This window comes from Rhinichthys klamathensis, unplaced genomic scaffold (assembly GCF_029890125.1).
Source record: "Rhinichthys klamathensis goyatoka isolate OS25496 unplaced genomic scaffold, OSU_Roscu_1.1 h1tg000176l_1, whole genome shotgun sequence".
Classification (NCBI taxonomy): domain Eukaryota; kingdom Metazoa; phylum Chordata; class Actinopteri; order Cypriniformes; family Leuciscidae; genus Rhinichthys; species Rhinichthys klamathensis.
The window spans coordinates 1895001-1915000 of record NW_026606705.1 but is presented as its reverse complement, the minus strand read 5'-3'; the positions used below and the strand labels follow the sequence as shown (position 1 = coordinate 1915000).

The window sequence follows — 20000 nt, the reverse complement described above, 5'->3', positions numbered from 1 at the left end:
AGGAGATTGTGGTTAGGAGATAGTGGTTAGGAGATTGTGGTTAGGAGATTGTGGTTAGGAGATTGTGGTTAGGAGATTGTGGTTAGGAGATAGTGGTTAGGAGATTGTGGTTAGGAGATGGTGGTTAGGAGATTGTGGTTAGGAGATTGTGGTTAGGAGATAGTGGTTAGGAGATGGTGGTTAGGAGATTGTGGTTAGGAGATAGTGGTTAGGAGATGGTGGTTAGGAGATTGTGGTTAGGAGATTGTGGTTAGGAGATAGTGGTTAGGAGATTGTGGTTAGGAGATTGTGGTTAGGAGATTGTGGTTTGGAGATGGTGTTTAGGAGATGGTGTTTAGGAGATTGTGGTTAGGAGATTGTGGTTAGGAGATGGTGGTTAGGAGATGGTGGTTAGGAGATTGTGGTTAGGAGATTGTGGTTAGGAGATGGTGGTTAGGAGATTGTGGTTAGGAGATTGTGGTTAGGAGATTGTGGTTAGGAGATTGTGGTTAGGAGATTGTGGTTAGGAGATTGTGGTTAGGAGATTGTGGTTTGGAGATGGTGTTTAGGAGATGGTGTTTAGGAGATTGTGGTTAGGAGATGGTGGTTAGGAGATGGTGGTTAGGAGATTGTGGTTAGGAGATTGTGGTTAGGAGATTGTGGTTAGGAGATTGTGGTTTGGAGATGGTGTTTAGGAGATGGTGTTTAGGAGATGGTGTTTAGGAGATTGTGGTTAGGAGATTGTGGTTAGGAGATGGTGGTTAGGAGATTGTGGTTAGGAGATTGTGGTTAGGAGATTGTGGTTTGGAGATGGTGTTTAGGAGATGGTGGTTAGGAGATGGTGGTTAGGAGATTGTGGTTAGGAGATTGTGGTTAGGAGATTGTGGTTAGGAGATTGTGGTTAGGAGATTGTGGTTAGGAGATTGTGGTTAGGAGATTGTGGTTAGGAGATGGTGGTTAGGAGATGGTGGTTAGGAGATTGTGGTTAGGAGATTGTGGTTAGGAGATAGTGGTTAGGAGATGGTGGTTAGGAGATGGTGGTTAGGAGATTGTGGTTAGGAGATTGTGGTTAGGAGATTGTGGTTAGGTCACATCAAGGGTTTATGCCACTGAACTACGAGGAAGGAGCAACATCAGCAGCAGGAGGGATCTCAAGCACAATAGAAAGAAAGAAACGCTGATGTAGAGGTCAGTAAGCTGGGCTGAGTTGAGTGGGGGACGGAGGGGGGTGACTCTGGGACGCCAGGGTCACTGTCGAGCCCTCTTGAGGTGTCGTGGGCTAGTCGACGAAACACTGAGGACGGAAGGTGCCCACTTGAAGACCCTAGAGATGTCCCCTACTCGGCTCAGTCCAGACGGTTGTCGTGCTGGTCCACTGGGGAGACCGCACTGTGGTTGATCCCCGGAGCCAGCATCGCAGTTGTGTGTGCTGACGCGCCAGGAAATATACTTCAGTCGTTAACACCAGACAGAAGGATATTCACATCACCATATGGAAGGAAGCGTAAATGGATGGAGAAGCATAGTTTATTGTAAAGCTACGTCTTAGTTGGTGCTTATCTTGGCGAAAGACGAGTGCAAATCAGCATGAAGTTTCAACATCTACTCTCGTGTAATGGAAATCACACACACACACACACACACACACTAACCCGACCCCTAAACCTACCCATCACACACACACACACACACACACACTAACCCGACCCCTAAACCTACCAATCACAGAACACTTTTTTGCATTTTTACATTTAAAAAAAACCTTTAATTACTTTATTTTTATACCAGATTTACAAATGAGGACGTTTCTAAAGGAGGTTTTTGGAGATTTTGTCATGTTTTTGTCACTTCTGGATACATATTTGTTCCCAAAAATATAGTTAGGTAGGTGCACACACACACACACACACACACACACACGCTGCTCTCGTCTGTGTTAACCCGTCTCTCTCTGTGTCCGTGTCCGTGGTGCTGCAGGCGGTTTCTCGCGTCTCTACTGGTGTGTGTGCGATCAGATGGGCGTTCCCTACAGAGACGAGGTTCAGTGGGTCAGTACAGCTCTAGTCTCTCCGTCTCATCACGTCTCGTGTGTGTCTCAGTGTCCGTCTCACAGCTCTGTGTTTGTTTCTGAAGGACGTGGACACCATCTATCTGTCTCAGGACACACGGGAGCTCTGCCTGCAGGACTTCATTCACCTGGACAACAAGTAACACACACCTGTAACACACCTGCCTTACTCAAGCATTACGCTACGCTTATTTGTGTGGTGTGGAAAACCCGAACAAAATTGTGGAATCCAGGCATAAAAATATAGCAGGGAATGTCAAATTTTGTACACTTAATCAAAGAATGATATGGACGCCTCCAGCATGACCGGTGTCTGAAGCATGTGTTAAAACGCAATATTATTGTTGCGTCACTACTGGTGTGATCGTAAGTATATAAAAGTATATACACGTCATCCACTTCTTTGTCTGAAGGAGACGTAAGCAGGCGAGCTCGAAGCATGTCAATGAACTGCGTCTCATTGACATGCTTCGATGCGTCTCATTCCCCTTCTCAGGAAACAGGGTTACATTTGTAACCGAGACTTTCCCTTTCGAATGGGAACTCACACTGCATCTGAACAAGACGCTATGGGGAACAAATACCCACTATGCCATGTTGAGGGGAAACCAGAACGCCAGAACGGCTGTCTTAGAAAACAAAAAAGACATATTGGACTTATATGCCAAAGGTAAACACTCCCCAACACAGGTGCACCAGCACTAGAACTGTAAATGGTGAAATTCCCTACGGCTACAACCCAAGTGTCATGCCCTATACAAGGAAAGTCCCGGCCTTTCCAACCTCCTTCCCTTCCTCGCCGGGCCAAGCGATAGAGTCAGCCTTAAGGGCACAACACAAGGGACTGGTATGTCAGCTCTGAATGCTAGACATCACCTTTAAGGGAACCTGGCACAGGAATACCTAATTCCTTAGCCTGTCGCTGCCTATAGGGGGAGCCAGAGAATCCACGCTCAAAGCTTAACTACCTCGGTAGAAAAGTGCCCACTTTCTGTCTGACTACAAGCAGAATCTCAAGAATCCAGCAATCCAGAAGGTACCTAACAATGAGAAGGGATGGAAAAAGCCATTTCTCATTGGGCTCTTGAGATGGGTAGCTGTGGGGGCAGAGGACGGTGTATGAGGACCTTCTGGAGTGAGGCGGTACTAATCTGCACTCAACCCTAAAGACTCACTTATAGGTGGAGTTCACTTCAGAACTAATATGTCCTGATAATTTACTCTCCCCCACGTCATCCAAGATGATCATGTGTTTCTTTCTTCAGTGGAAAAGAACTTAAGGTTTTTGAGGAAAACACTCCAGGATTGGTCTCCATATAGTGACTTCAATGGGGTTGAACGGGTCGAAGGTCCAATTGTCAGTTTCAGTGCAGCTTCAAAGTCTCGACACAATCCAGCCGAGGAATAAGAGTCTGATCTAGTGAAACGATCTGTTATTTTCAACCTCAGCATTGAGATCCTAGAGAAACGGGAGGCTCAAGGGAGTTATGTCTCTCGTGCCTACAAGGGGATCGAGTCTCTCTGTGGCACGGCCGTAACCTCCAGAAGTTCAGCGTCCTCACCCTCCTCAGCCACATCTGTGCGGGATCTCTGATAACAGATCACTCTACATTGTAATATGGCTGGAAATGATCCTGATCCAGCAATTCGCTCGAGTGAGAAAGATCCATATCTTTTTCAAACTGTTTAGCCAGCTTGACCTGAGACCCCCACAATCTGATTCTCTGCTTGGCCTTGGCGTTCGCGGGTCCTGAGTCGTGGAGCGCAGACGCCTGTCGCATTTACCTCGAGAAAAGGGACAAGCGTGAATAGAGGTTTTTCATCCAGAGCTTCTTGCAGTGCGGTCATTCAGCCTCCTCAAGGACTGAACACGCATGCTCCTCGCACAAGCACAGAACACACACGTCAAGTGAGTCTTGATCAGACGCCGTGTGAGTTCCCATTCGAAAGGGCACAGAAAATGGCCCTACTTACTTTTACCATATTCCTTGTATGTACATGCATGCATCATGTCCTGTAGTGGTGTAAAGCGTGAGTGTGGCGTGTGTTGAGCGTGATTTGTGTTGTTGTTGTTGTTGTGTTCAGGGATCTGCTGGCCATCACTGCTGCACTGGAGTTCAATCAGTGGTTCATCAAACTCTCCATCAAGGACTTTAAACTGGTAACTGTGTGTCTGTCAGATTATATAGTGCTGCTGGAGGATGATGTGCTCTTACACTCATCGTGTGTGTGTGTGTGTGTGTGTGTGTGTGTGTGTGTGTGTGTGTGTGTGTGTGTGTGTGTGTGTGTGTGTGTGTGTGTGTGTGTGTAGACTGCAGATCTGTGTGATCAGATATTCAGAGTTGTCTCTCGATCTACCAGATTGGAGGAACTGACTCTGGACAACACCGGACTCAAGAGGTTCACATACACACACACACACACACACACACACACACACGTACAGTATATTTATATATATAATTTTTTTTTATCAGAACAGTCTGTACTCTTTACATATTTTACTGTGTGTGTTTTCAGTGATTTTGCTCAGAGGTTTGCTGCTGCATTGAGTCAGAATCCAAACTCAGCGTTAAAGACAATCAGTCTGGCCAACAACTGTATTGAAGACAAAGGTACAGAACTTACACACACACACACACACACACACACACGCACTCTCTCATACATACACTAGGGATAAACGGTTTGGGGGAAAAAACTAATTGCGATTACAACCTAAAGTACAGAACAGCTCCCTGTTGGGCTAATGTTCTGGAGAGGTTCTCAAAGGTTCTTCCAGTAACTGTTCTGTGTGTGTGATTGACAGGTGTCATGTTTCTGAGCCCTGCACTGTCTAAACTCACACCTGGACTGAAACACCTGGACCTGTCCAAGAACTCACTGTCATCTAAAGGTACGCACACACACGCTCACAAATGTGGGCGGGGCTTGATTGTGTCCGTAGGGAATTGATTGGATGTTTGGATGGTTGTGGTTTGCTATTGGCTGATCTCATGTGAGTGACAGGTTATAGCCCCGCCCTCATCATCAGAGAAGAGAAGAGATGCTGCAAGAGGAATTTATTCTGATTCAACATTATTAAAACATTAATAATGTGCACCCATAAATCCTTTAGAATAATCTAAATGTGTACAATAATGAATTTATTTTTTAGTTGTTCTTTTTAGCATTAATAGAAAGCCTTGCATTTGAGAAGACCTGCAATCATCATGTTGTGTGTGTGTGTGTGTGTGTGTGTGTGTGTGTTTTCAGGTGTGAATATTCTGGCTCAGTGTTTCTGCTCCACATCACTCACACACCTGAATCTGTCTGGAAACACACTAAGAGGGGAGGACATGCCTGTACGTACACACACACACACATTATTTTATGTAATGTGAATTAGTTTGTCGGTTGTGTTGATCTGTGTGTTGTTGTTGTTGTGTGTTTGTAGCACCTGTGGAGTTTCCTGTCTCAACCCAACCATCTGCACACACTCGACCTGTCGAACAGCGAATCTTCCCTCGACCTGGTCAGACACACACAACTACACAATCACACACAACTACACAATCACACACAACAACACAATCAGACTCGACCTGTCGAACAGCGAATCTTCCCTCGACCTGGTCAGACACACACAACTACACAATCACACACAACTACACAATCACACACACACAACTACACAATCACACACAACAACACAATCACACACAACAACACAATCACACACAACAACACAATCAGACTCGACCTGTCGAACAGCGAATCTTCCCTCGACCTGGTCAGACACACACAACTACACGATCACACACAACTACACAATCAGACTCGACCTGTCGAACAGCGAATCTTCCCTCGACCTGGTCAGACACACACAACTACACAATCACACACAACAACACAATCAGACTCGACCTGTCGAACAGCGAATCTTCCCTCGACCTGGTCAGACACACACAACTACACGATCACACACAACTACACAATCACACACACACAACTACACCATCACACACAACAACACAATCACACACAACAACACAATCACACACGATCACATGACAGGGCTTTCAGACTGGGGTCCGGGGCCCTCAGGGGCCGCAAGGAGTGATGGGGTCCGGGGACAGTCTAGAGAATAACTGTGTAAAAACATTTTTGTTTTTTTAAAAGTAATAAACAAATAATTAAAAAATATTAAATTAACTAACAAATAAATTTGGTTAATTAAAAAAAAATATTAACATTGATTTATTAATTAAAATTCATAAATTGATGATAATAAATACAATGTGATTTCAATATTTTTTTTTTACATTTGATTAAAATAAATAAATTGATAAAAATAAATCCTATTTTATTTAAATAAATCAAACACATCTAACAGTACAGTATTATGAGGAATAGAATAGAATGCAATGATGTAACATAATATAAACTAAATATTTTACAAATAATACTATACACATATTTATAATATTAATTTTACTGTATTAATTTGGTCTTTATGCATAAAAATATATTGGTTACTTATAAATTTGAGGATGGTCATATTTGGTGTTCTTCAGGTGTGTTCGTCACTGCAGCGCGGCTCTCTCAAACACCTGACGGTTCTCAACATGTCCAGAAGTGTCTTCAGTCACAAGTACGACACACACACACACACACACACACACACACACTCACACACACACACACACACACACACACACACACACACACACACACACACACACACACACACACACAGACACAGACACAGACACACACACACACACACACACACACACACACACACACAGACACAGACACAGACACACACACACACACACACACACACTCACACACACACACACACACACACACACACTCGCTCACTCACACACACACACACACACACACACACACACACACACACACACACACACACGTGTCAGGTGTTTCAGTCTGATGGTTTGTGCTGCAGGAGAGGGAAGGAGTTTCCAGCCTCCTTCAAGCAGTTCTTCAGCAGTGCTTCGTCCCTCCAGAACATCTGCCTCTCTGGAACCAGACTCCCTTCTGAAGGACTCAAGTGAGTCTCAGTCCAACGGTCGATCCAGACCCCTGATCATGTTCTCCTGATGTTCTGCTGATGTTCTGATGTTCTGGTGTTCTCCTGATGTTCTCCTGATGTTCTGCTGTGTTCTGCTGATGTTCTGCTGATGTTCTCCTGATGTTCTCCTGATGTTCTGCTGATGTCCTGATGATCATGTTCTCCTGATGTTCTGCTGATGTTCTGATGTTCTCCTGATGTTCTGCTGATGTCCTGATGATCATGTTCTCCTGATGTTCTGCTGATGTTCTGCTGCTGTTCTGCTGATCATGTTCTCCTGATGTTCTGCTGATGTTCTGCTGATGTTCTCCTGATGTTCTGCTGATGTTCTCCTGATGTTCTGCTGATGTTCTGCTGATGTTCTGATGTTCTCCTGATGTTCTGCTGATGTCCTGATGATCATGTTCTCCTGATGTTCTGCTGATGTTCTCCTGATGTTCTGCTGATGTTCTGCTGATGTTCTCCTGATGTTCTGCTGATGTTCTCCTGATGTTCTGCTGATGTTCTGCTGATGTTCTGCTGATGTCCTGATGTTCTCCTGATGTTCTGCTGATGTTCTCCTGATGTTCTGCTGATGTCCTGATGTTCTGCTGATGTTCTCCTGATGTTCTGCTGATGTCCTGATGTTCTCCTGATGTTCTGCTGATGTTCTCCTGATGTTCTGCTGATGTCCTGATGTTCTCCTGATGTTCTGCTGATGTTCTCCTGATGTTCTGCTGATGTTCTCCTGATGTTCTGCTGATGTTCTGCTGATGTTCTGATGTTCTCCTGATGTTCTGCTGATGTTCTGCTGATGTTCTGCTGATGTTCTGCTGATGTCCTGATGTTCTGCTGTTCTGCTGTTCTGCTGATGTTCTCCTGATGTTCTGCTGATGTTCTGATGTTCTCCTGATGTTCTGCTGATGTCCTGATGATCATGTTCTCCTGATGTTCTGCTGATGTTCTCCTGATGTTCTGCTGATGTTCTGCTGATGTTCTCCTGATGTTCTGCTGATGTTCTCCTGATGTTCTGCTGATGTTCTGCTGATGTTCTGCTGATGTTCTGCTGATGTTCTGCTGATGTCCTGATGTTCTCCTGATGTTCTGCTGATGTTCTCCTGATGTTCTCCTGATGTTCTGCTGATGTCCTGATGTTCTGCTGATGTTCTCCTGATGTTCTGCTGATGTCCTGATGTTCTCCTGATGTTCTGCTGATGTTCTCCTGATGTTCTGCTGATGTCCTGATGTTCTCCTGATGTTCTCCTGATGTTCTGCTGATGTTCTCCTGATGTTCTGCTGATGTTCTCCTGATGTTCTGCTGATGTTCTGATGTTCTCCTGATGTTCTGCTGATGTTCTGCTGATGTTCTGCTGATGTTCTGCTGATGTCCTGATGTTCTGCTGTTCTGCTGTTCTGCTGATGTTCTCCTGATGTTCTGCTGATGTTCTCCTGGTGTTATGCTGTTCTGCTGATGTTCTGCTGCTGTTCTGCTGATGTCCTGATGTTCTCCTGATGTTCTGCTGATGTTCTGCTGATGTTCTCCTGCTGTTCTCCTGCTGTTCTGCTGATGTTCTGCTGATGTCCTGATGATGTCCTGATGTTCTCCTGATGTTCTCCTGATGTTCTGCTGCTGTTCTCCTGATGTTCTGCTGATGTTCTGCTGATGTTCTGCTGATGTCCTGATGTTCTCCGGATGTTCTCCTGATGTTCTTCTGATGTTCTGCTGATGTTCTGCTGATGTTCTCCTGATGTTCTGCTGATGTTCTGCTGATGTTCTTCTGATGTTCTGCTGATGTTCTGCTGATGTTCTCCTGATGTTCTCCTGTTGTTCTGCTGATGTTCTGCTGATGTCCTGTTGTTCTGCTGATGTTCCCCTGATGTTCTGCTGATGTTCTCCTGATGTTCTTCTGATGTTCTGCTGATGTTCCCCTGGTGTTCTACTGATGTTCTTCTGATGTTCTCCTGATGTTCTGCTGATGTTCTCCTGATGTTCTGCTGATGTTCTCCTGATTTTCTTCTGATGTTCTCCTGATGTTCTGCTGATGTTCTGCTGATGTTCTGATTTGTTCTCCTGATGTTCTGCTGTGTTCTCCTGATGTTCTGAATTTGTTCTCCTGATGTTCTGATGTGTTCTCTTGATGTTCTCCTGATGTTCTCCTGATTTCCTCCTGATGTTCTCCTGATGTTCTGCTGATGTTCTCCTGATGTTCTCCTGATGTTCTGCTGTTGTTCTCCTGATGTTCTGATGTGTTCTCCTGATGTTCTCCTGATGTTCTGATGTGTTCTTCTGATGTTCTGATGTGTTCTCCTGATGTTCTCCTGATGTTCTGATGTGTCCTCCTGATGTTCTGATGTGTTCTCCTGATGTTCTCCTGATTTCCTCCTGATGTTCTCCTGATGTTCTGCTGATGTTCTCCTGATGTTCTCCTGATGTTCTGCTGTTGTTCTCCTGATGTTCTGATGTGTTCTCCTGATGTTCTCCTGATGTTCTGATGTGTCCTCCTGATGTTCTGATGTGTTCAGAGCTCTGCTGCTTGGTCTGGCCTGTAACTCTAACCTGAGAGATGTAGCTCTGGACATCAGTGGCTGTGAGGTACTGTCCCACACCAAACCTTCTCAAGGGCCACAATTTATTAAATTAAAGGTCTGCAAATTAATTAAATAAATAGATTATTTAGTAAAATTAATTATTACAATGACAACTAAATAAATAAAAAAACAGAAAAAATATCACAGTTATAATATTTAGTTTTGACACACACAGGTCAGTTGATGTTGTTGTGTTTAGTTGCGGTCAGCAGGCGCTCAGATTCTGGAGGGCTGCATCGCTGAGATCCCAAACATCACCAGCCTGGACGTGTCTGACAATGGTTAATACACACACACACACGCACACAATCACACACGCACACAATCATACACACACTGCCGTCTGCTGCTGTGTTGATTCAGTACTCAGGTGTGTGTGTGTGGTAGGGCTGGACTCGGATATGTCTACGCTGCTCGAGTGGCTCGGGAAGAACCGCTCCATCAAACACTTGTCCATCGGCAGGAACTTCAGCAACATCAAAACCAAGTGAGACTCTGATTCAGTTCTGAGCTCATGTGACGCTCACAAATAATGAGGGAATAACTGCAATCCAGTTCAGTTACAGTGTGTGTGTGTGTGTGTGTGTGTGTGTGTGTTTCAGAAATCTCGGGCAGGTTCTGGTGTCCGTGGTCCAAATGATTCAGGAAGAGGATTCAGTGAGTCTGTAGATCTGTCCCGTTTGGATCCTGCCTTGTTTCCCAATCACAGATTTGAATAATCATCATAAGTTAGGCATTATTTGAAACTGCAAAACACTCCAAATTCATCCTGCGAATTTTTTTGAAAGTTTTGAAATCAAACATTGCTCATTTAGGCTCCTCCCCCTAGTGGGTGGAGTCATGTTTCAAATTTGACAACAACATTTCCTGCATCAAATCTTGACATCATGCATATCTTTGGAAAACTCTGAGACTCAACGTTTCATATTCAGCTTCTGTTTTGTGATAGAAGTTAGTGATATTCATTTCTGACTGGAGAATGCATAATTTTACCTGTGTGTCAGACTCTGTGTGTGTGTGTGTGTGTGTGTGTGTGTAGCCGCTCGCGTCTCTGTCTCTGGCCGACTCGCGTCTGAAGGCCGATCTGTCGCTGGTTCTGAACGCTCTGGGCGGGAACACCAGTCTGACACACCTGGACATCAGCGGGAACAACATGGGAGACTTCGGGGCCAAGATGCTGGCCAAAGCTCTGCAGGTCAACACCAAACTCAGGTGACACACAGACACACACCAAACTCAGGTGACACACACACACACCAAACTCAGGTGACACACAGACACACACCAAACTCAGGTGACACACAGACACACACCAAACTCAGGTGACACACACACACACCAAACTCAGGTGACACACACACATACCAAATTCAGGTGACACACACACACACCAAACTCAGGTGACACACACACACACCAAACTCAGATGACACACACACACCAAACTCAGGTGACACACACACACCAAACTCAGGTGACACACACACACACACACACCAAACTCAGGTGCGACACACACACACCAAACTCAGGTGACACACACACCAAACTCAGGTGACACACACACACCAGACTCAGGTGACACACACACACACAACAAACTCAGGTGACACACACACACACACACTCACTCAAGAAACTCAGGTGACACACACACACACACACACTCACTCATTCACGTTTATTCCACCACTCTCTGAAACGCTTGATTCTGATTGGTCAGTCGTGACATTCCGAGGTCAGTTATTCGCTGATGATAACTGTTGTCGGCTGCTCGCTAGTAACAGCTTTTCTCTACGGAAGCTTTGTGTTTAATGAGGTAATAAAAGCTCGAACTCTGTGTGTGTGTGTGTGTTTCAGGACGTTGATCTGGGACCGAAACTCTGTCAGCGCTCAGGGACTACAGGACATGGCCTCTGCTCTGGAGAAGTGTGTCAGCGCTACTTCCTGTGTGTGTGTGTGTGTGTGAGTGTGTTTGAGAGAGAGAGTATGTTTGTGTGTTTGAGAGAGAGAGAGAGAAATAGAGAGAGAGAGAGTGGTTCACTGGAGTGTTACACATTAGAAACACAACATTAATAAATAGACACTGACATTCTCTTTTGTCTGCAGGAATTACACCATCAGGTTCATGCCGGTTCCCATCACAGACGCGGCTCAAGCTCTGAAGAACAGCCCGGAGAAAACTGAAGACGCCCTTCTGAAGGTCAGGAACACAAACACACTCTAACCTGTTATTATAGTTAACTTAAACACACACAGCCACAACAGAACACTCTCTTTTTATTCTGTCATGCTGAACCACGATGCTCTGTGTGTGTGTGTGTGTGTGTGTGTAGATGGAGCAGTATCTCCTGCGTAACCATGAGAGCAGGCGATATCTGCAGGATCAGGCGTTCCGGCTGCAGCAGGGCCTCGTCACCAGCACAACACGACAGGTGCGCAACACACACTCTACCTCAGGGATGAAGCCAGGACTCAATTGCAGGGAAATTAAGGATTTTATTAATAATAAAAATAAAACAAAATACAAACAAAAACTACCCTGAGGGGGAAAACATGACTTGACAAAACCACAGGAGGAACACACAAGGGTAAACATTCGACGACGGACCAGCACAGGACTGCAAACACAAGGAGAATAAATAGGGAGCCAACAAGGCAGGTAACGAGGGAGGACAGGTGGGGCAAATGAACCAATAATCAGAAAACAAGATGGGCGGGGCTAGACAATCAACAGCACAAAGCACACAGCTAGTGGAAAACACAAACCGCATGCTACACAACACACGTGGACAGAAGAGCGTACGGCCCGAGCGAACTCGAAACCACACGCTCACAGGACAAGGCAGAGCGCACGAGAACGAGCGTAAACTCTTCCTGCGCTCACAACAGAGGACAAACACGCGGAGCATGAATGTCCGAATCCCGACACAGAACCGAAGCCAAACTAGACAGATCCAAACACCACGCCCCGCACATGTAACAAGGCATATTATCTGATATAACATATAACAGATGTCTGATCTGTCTGTCAGTAGTGTGTGTTTGAGCAATATCTCATCCATCTGTGTGTGTGTGTGTGTGTGTGTGTGTGTGTGTGTAGATGATGGCGCAGGTGTGTGTGCAGGTCCAGGATCATTTGAACTCTCTTCGCTTTAGTAAAAGTGACAGAGTTCAGCAGGACATGAAGACGGCCGAGAGCCTGATGACAGACGCCAAGAACTCCACAACAGTGAGAGACGCACACTCACACACACACAGGAACGTTACGTTTGAATGTTCTAAAAATGTTCCATGAATGATGTATAAATAATGTTGTTGTGCTTTTCCTGCTTGAATGATGATTATTTTCCTCATATTCTCCATTGTTGCGGCTCCTCTCTTTCCAGTCTGTCAGTAACGCTCTGTTTACTTCCTGTCTCTGTGAAGCCCCTCCTTCTGAAAAGCACACTGTGCTCTGATTGGTCGGCTGGAGCAGTGTGTTGTGATTGGTCGAGAGCTTCGAGTGTGTTTGGGAAATGTCCCGCCCCTTTCCATAACCACCAGTTTAACACACTACTGACTAACTCAACCAGGCCCCGCCCCTTTATTCTGCGTATGAATTATTTCAATGAAGTATATTGTGAAGTGTTTTTTCCCCGGAAGAAAACGTCTCGGTTACGGTTCCTTGAAGGAGGGAACAGAGACGTCATGTGGGGTCAGTAGACCGACGAATTGGGATCTCGCTCCAATCTGTATTGTAAAAAGCGCTATATAAGTAAAGGCAGTGTCAGCCTCAGACGCCCACGGACCGTTGGCTGAACGTCTGATGCATATGGCACACTTCTCTGGAAACACTTCAGGAGCTTCAGAGTCGCGATCTGATTGGTTGAATTCTACATTATGTCCGCGAGACCTGTGTGTCACGTTCTTTATCTGTACAATAATCTGGAAACAAATGCGTGACCCCAAAATCCCTCGTGGAAGAAGAAAGCTGTTGTGTTTACAGCTGTGACAATGAGCGCTAGCCAGGATCAACTGAACGCTAGATTTTGAAAAGTATGTGATGTTCGCGGCACCATTGTTGCAGGAAACTTATGCGACGTCCTTGAATGAATAATTTATTAGTGGTTGCGTTACATGTCAGTCAAACGTCCTCTTGGGCGATCCTTGGCTAAGAAAAGCTGCGATAGAGTTCAGACCTTCTGCCGTCAGTCTGAAGCTCTGGCTACGCAAGGCTAAAATAAAGGTGACTTGACTTGATACGCCCAGACGATAGCATCCACTATCCTTTGGGCCAACCTCTGCTTGGAGACAGCCTTTCTCATCTGCTGGCCTCCGTAACAGACGAAGAGATGGTCTGAGGGCCCGAGGCTTTCACTACCTGGTCCCGGAAAGGGAGTGGTGGGAACCTTTGGGCACATACCCGAGCCGGGGTCTCAGGATGAACTGAGAATTGGCCGGCCCGAATCCCAGGCACGATTCGTCAACTGAAAATTCGTGCAGGTCTCCTACCCTCTTCATCGACAGGATTTTTAATAAAGTTCCTAAACATAAGTTAGGGAGGAGTGAGCCAATCTAATCTTCCAGTCAACAGCCTGAGTATATAAGCAGCCGCTCACCTCTCTCTGCTCGAGCGTCCCTCCACCTCCCCAGCTCCACCTTCATCTTACCTTGCCCTTCGTAATCATATCCTACATTTAGCCACTGTGGGGGGTATATCATAGCTCGAGTTGAAGCTGCTTCATCGAGCCCCTCATCAGTGGACAGCAAGCCAAATAAGTTTAACCTAATATCTTAAAGATTTTATGGGCAAACGAACTCGTTAAACTCAGCTGACTGCAAAGGCTCAAAGGGTGGTCTCTGCAGTGCGCTGACCAGAGACAGGTCCCAAGAGGGTATAGAGGTGATGCGAGGAGCACCCCTCAGGAACCTGATGATCAGGTGGTGCTTTCCTAAAGACTTACCCTCAACTGCATCGTGATGTGTGGCAATCGTGGCAACATACACCCTCAGGGTGGAGGGACAGCCTTCGCTCCAACCCATGCTTTAGGGAGGAAAGCAAAGTCCTGACCGGGCATCTCCGGGGTGAAGAACACCACTCAACGAATAGGTTCCACTTCAACACATAGAGGCGCCTCGTAGAGGAGGCTCTAGCCAAAGAGATGGGGTCTACCACCACCGCTTCGGGTAGGTTACCTAAAACCTCCGCGTCCCGTCCAAAGACCGGACGTGGAGATTCCAGAAGGTGCCCCGTCTCTGAGAAAGTAGATCCTTCCTAGATCCAACCGGGAACCATGTCCGGTTGGGCCAGTACGGCGCAACTAACAAGACCTGCTCCTCGTCCTCGCTGACTTTGCACAGTGTTTGTGCGAGAAGAATCACTTTGGGAATCACTTTGCATTTCCTGTAGCTCAAACAGTAGAGCGTTGGCGCTTGCAACGCCAAGGTCATGGGTTCGATTCCGTGGGAAAGCAAGAACTGATAAGAATGTAAATGTGTACCTTGAAATGCAATGGAGGTCACTTTGGATAAAAGAGTCTGCCAAATGCATAAATGTAAATGTAAATGGGAAAGGCCCATACTTGCGTAGGCCCCGAGGCCAACTGTGTTCCAACCCGTCCGAGCCGAGGGTCCCGGATGCACAATTGAGCACGCCTGGGATGTGAATGGCACAAAGCGACCTCAGATGCTTCTGACTCCAAAGGAAATGGAGGGTGAGTTGCATCATGCGACAGCAGTGCTGTCCGTACAGACCAGCACATGCTTGCCATGTAACGACCTCTTGAGGTGGCACAGCGCAAGACGTACATCACATGCCTGAGACTGCATGGTCCGTGAAAACCACAGCATGCCTGGACACTCCCTCCCTTGGAAGCTCCAATGGCTGCGGTGTGCAAGAGGAGGTCTCGTCAGGGAAGCCCTCACTGTTATATTTACATTTTACATTAAGTCATTTAGCGAATGCCTTTGTCCAAAGTGACTTACAAATAAGGACTAAAGCAATCGAGTCATCATGAATAGGCAAAAACAACACAAGAAGTGCTCAAAAATACAAAGTTCGGGCATTGCTTAGCGTAGCATAAGCCAGACAAAGGAGGATTAAAGGAAAAGGAAAGTTTATTTTTTATGAGGTTAAGTGCTCACGGAAGAGATGCAGGGTTATCCTCAGATCACCAGTGCTATTAGCCGAATTAGACCGGATCCACCAGATCCAGAACTAGATCGGGGAATAGGCAAAGGGACTCCGCCTCGAGAGACGTATTCAAGTCTTGATCTCAACAACGCGATGGTCATGTTCCTGCAGTGAGAACATGACGCATCCACTGCCTCAGCGTGCTTAAGACCCAGACACGAGAGGCTGTGATCGTGACCATCAGCCAGAGCCAGATGAACACCGCATCCAGAAACACATGGGCATCTTTAAAAAGACGCAAAATCACACCCGGGCTTGCTCTTTTAGGGAGTTTGCTCTCTCTGGTGCTGAAGCGCATAGGGGAGATGGCCGCGGCACACAAGCAGCAAATAACGTGTGCTCTCACAACTCGTTGAAGGCACAACCTCTGGAGAGCTGTGAAAACAGCTGTTTGATGCTTGTTGAAGTCGCGATCTCCACTGAGAGCGCCGTAACACCAACACCAACCGAGAGGCAGCATCTCGGACCAACAGCAGACTCATCTCTCAGTACACCGCCTGTGAATCGCAGGAGCAGAACAGATGAACCGGTCGGCTAAGCAGAGAAGCAAGAGGCAAATATGCGATACATCAGCTCCCGTATTTAGACCTATTTAGCTCGTTTAGTTACACTCGAAGTGGATTGTTCTCTTTTTTTTTTTTTTACTCAATTTTTATTGTTGTGGATTGTTCTCTTAAACGAGATCCCAATTCATCGGTGACCAATTGAAAGGGAACTCAAGACTACAACGGAGGAGTTTCAGGGAGTTCAGAAACACTGACACTGATATAGAGATTAACTGGAGCTTTTTCATGCTCAAACAGCAACATTACACACTAAAGAGATATGATCATGGACAAAAGCACAATAGGTGCTCCTGAAGATGAACTCTGTAAAGCGGCATTCTGTGTGTGTGTGTGTGTGTGTGTGTAGCTTCTGCGCAGTCTGTATGACCAGCGCTCATCGGCGGGCGTCAATGACGGGTCAGCGGGAGTGTGTGTGCAGCAAGTGCAGGAGAAACTGTGTTCAGTGGCAGGAGAGATCAGCATACTCATAGACCAGCAGCTACAGGTACACACACTCACTCACTCTCACTCTCACACACATACACACACACACACACACACACACACACACACACACTCTCTCTCATACTCACACACACACACACACACTGAACATCGTCACAGAAGGCTGAGAAACTCTCTGAGATGTGTGTGTGTGTTCAGGGTTTGCTGGTGTCGATGTTGGACACGGCTCAGAGTGTGTGTCCTCACGTCATGCAGCAGGCGTGTTTGCGTGAGAATCTGCTCCACGCCAGTGAAGGGAGGACGAGTGTGTCGAAGGCCTTCATCACCTCCACCCTGCTGGAGCAGTCGGCCTTCGACATCATCAACAAGATCAGGTGCGCTCACACAGATCATCTCTACTGAGGTAACGTGTCAGTCAACGTGTCAGTCAACACAGTTAACAGATTGTGTATGCGTGCGTGTGTGTGTGCGCGTGTGCGTGTGTGTGTTTTCAGTGAGGTGAAGCTCAGTATGGCGTCGTGTCTCTCTGAATACATCACTGATGAGATCTTGCAGTCACTTTCTCGCTCTCAACACACACTGGTGAGATTTACACACACAAAACTACACGTTATCACAGTGTACGTGTGTGTGCCTCATTCATGTGTGTGTGTGTCAGGCGGGTCATCTGAGCAGGAGAGGTCAGCAGCTGCTGCATCAGGACTCACAGGAGACAGAAGTTCTAGATGAGAAAGAAATACAGACAAACAACCTGGTACCAGCAGAACCAGAACCACAGGTACACACTCACTCACTCGCACACACACACACACACACACACACACACACACACACACACACACACACACACTAACCCGACCCCTAAACTTACCCATCACACAAATCTTTATGCATTTTTACATAAAAAAAAAACACATTTTATTACGTTTATTAATCAATTTCCCTTATACGGACCAGCAAAAAGTCTCTCAAAGTAGGGAATCTCAAGTTTTACTATCCTTGTGGGGACATTTGGTCACAAGTATAGCTAAACATGCCCACACACACACACACACACTCACACACGCACGCATATGTTGAGCAGAATGTGCTGCTCTTTTCTCTTCTGTGAAATAATACTGTGATCATGAGCTCTAAAAAGAAGAATCACACCATGTTGATGCTGTGTGCTTGCTTATGCATATGAGTGTTAATGAGATGCGAGTGTTAATAACAGGTGAACGCTGATGTCTGTCTGCGTGTGTGTTCGATCTCCAGCGGACACATAAAGCCAAGAGGAAGAGCATTCACAGCAGGATGTTCAGACCCATGTCCTCCGCCTTCGGTACACGTCACCAACACCAATCAGATTCCATTGCTCTCGTTAGTGTTTGTTAATTACTGCTGGTTAATTGTGTTTCTGGTGTGTGTGTGTGTCAGAGCTGGACTTTGATCTGTGCAAGGCATTAGAGGACGTGTCTCTCTGTGTGGATGATCTGCCGCCGCCCCCGACTCCGCCCCCTCCACAGCCAGAGTCCCCGCCCCCAGTGGAGGCGGAGCTACCACAGCCTCAGCCTATGAGCTTCAGCGACCTGCCCACCGGAGACACGCCCCCTCTTCAGCACGCCACCAAGTTCCGGCCGCGGCGGACCAAGAAGGCCAAACCCAGCAGAGCCGCCGTAAGACGCCAGAACACACTCAGAGAATCACAGCGCGTGAGTTTACAGGGACGCAAAGCAGCTTTGGTCACACTTTATATTAAGTGGCTTTATGTACTTGTATAATGTACTTATTGTGTTCATGTTGTATTGTAAAACACATTGCTGCTATTGAGGTGTGAAACGGGTAAGGTTAGGGTCAGGTGTGGTGGTATGGGTTGGTTTAAGGGTGGGTTATGGTGTAAGTGAAGGGTCAACAGTGTAATTACAAATGTAATTACATAAATTAATTACAGATGTAATTACATGCAGGTATTTTTAAAATATGAGTACAATGTAAAAACATGTATGTACACAATAAGTCCATTGTATCACATAATGAATTTCAATGTTAGTACATAGTAGTTAAAGTAAAAGTGGGACAGTTTTTTACAGAGCCAAGGACAAAATAAATGAACTGGACACATTATTATGATTATTTTCATGTCCATAGGATATGGAATATCCAGTAATAATATTAATCTGACTGCACTGACACTATCAGATGAGAACAAAAACTGATCTGAATAATGACTCTCCGGTCTTCTGTAGAGCTGCTTCACCCCTGAATCTATTTGTCTCATATTTGATGAAGTTCGCAACATTGATTCTGTTATTCTCCTGTTTATTACTGTGAAGTTGCACACAGTTTGAAACGATCTGTACTGAATAAAGTGCTGTAGAAATTGACTGACTTGACTAGATAGGAATGAAATGTTTGAGTTTGGAGGTGAAAGTTCACGGTCAGTGTGAATCATCCTCATAGACAGACCGGCTCATTAAACGCCTCTGATTGGATGTTTTCTCAGTGTCAGCCAATCAGCACCGACCCTGTGCAGGAAGTGGATCAGAGCAGCTCTGTGGATGAGGGCGTGCCAGAGTTCTACTCCAGAAAGGTCACCAACATCGTAGCCAAGTAAGATGTGAGATGTGAAGGCGGAGTGTGTATGGTGGACTCGGGCCTCGCGCTCGTTCTATCTGCCCAGCAAGCAATTTTGTGTTTAAAAGACATCTAATAGCCGTCCAAACACAGCCCAGACGTCTAGGCTAAAACAAGGCAAAGATTGGGCTGCCAGTGAAACTTGTATAGACGTCTAAACCAGCCCAAGAATAGACTAGTCATCAATTAGATAACAAAGAGTGAAGAAATGAAACACCTTGAAATCACTGTTGACTTTGCTTACATGATGGAAAATCAAACATCTCGCTAGTTATTTTGGCAAAAACGAGATGTAACCAAATTCAAGGTTATTTTGGCTAGAAGTGTGTTACTCACAGCCGGACTATATCGGGTAACCTAGAGTCCTAGACGGTGAAATGACGGCTTTTTGTTGCTGGGTGTAGAGCGCCTGCCGCGGACACAGAGAAGAGCAGAGACTCTCGACCGAGCGGCTTCTTCAGCCTCATCAAGCATCGCTCCTCCACCAAAGCCACGCCCACCAGC

General features: G+C 46.0%; 1 protein-coding gene across 4 annotated transcripts in view; it reads left to right on the top strand.

Annotated features, from left to right (window-relative positions):
* Positions 1-20000, top strand: part of LOC130092411 (F-actin-uncapping protein LRRC16A) — a 34395-nt gene that overhangs the window by 10951 nt on the left and 3444 nt on the right. Inside the window, exons 7-33 of one of the 4 annotated variants that reach the window (XM_056260265.1) lie at positions 1957-2027; positions 2113-2186; positions 4133-4208; positions 4359-4447; positions 4568-4662; positions 4857-4943; positions 5303-5391; positions 5484-5561; positions 6604-6680; positions 7002-7106; positions 9630-9699; positions 9895-9976; positions 10083-10182; positions 10298-10352; positions 10735-10907; positions 11556-11624; positions 11805-11898; positions 12032-12130; positions 12799-12927; positions 16783-16920; positions 17079-17254; positions 17375-17462; positions 17539-17658; positions 18138-18204; positions 18300-18538; positions 19366-19472; positions 19901-20000. The exon at positions 19901-20000 is cut by the window's right edge and continues 246 nt beyond it. In XM_056260265.1, coding sequence (XP_056116240.1) covers positions 1957-2027; positions 2113-2186; positions 4133-4208; positions 4359-4447; positions 4568-4662; positions 4857-4943; positions 5303-5391; positions 5484-5561; positions 6604-6680; positions 7002-7106; positions 9630-9699; positions 9895-9976; positions 10083-10182; positions 10298-10352; positions 10735-10907; positions 11556-11624; positions 11805-11898; positions 12032-12130; positions 12799-12927; positions 16783-16920; positions 17079-17254; positions 17375-17462; positions 17539-17658; positions 18138-18204; positions 18300-18538; positions 19366-19472; positions 19901-20000 — 2747 coding nt within the window. The other 3 variants (XM_056260264.1, XM_056260263.1, XM_056260266.1) reach the window with 3 other exon arrangements.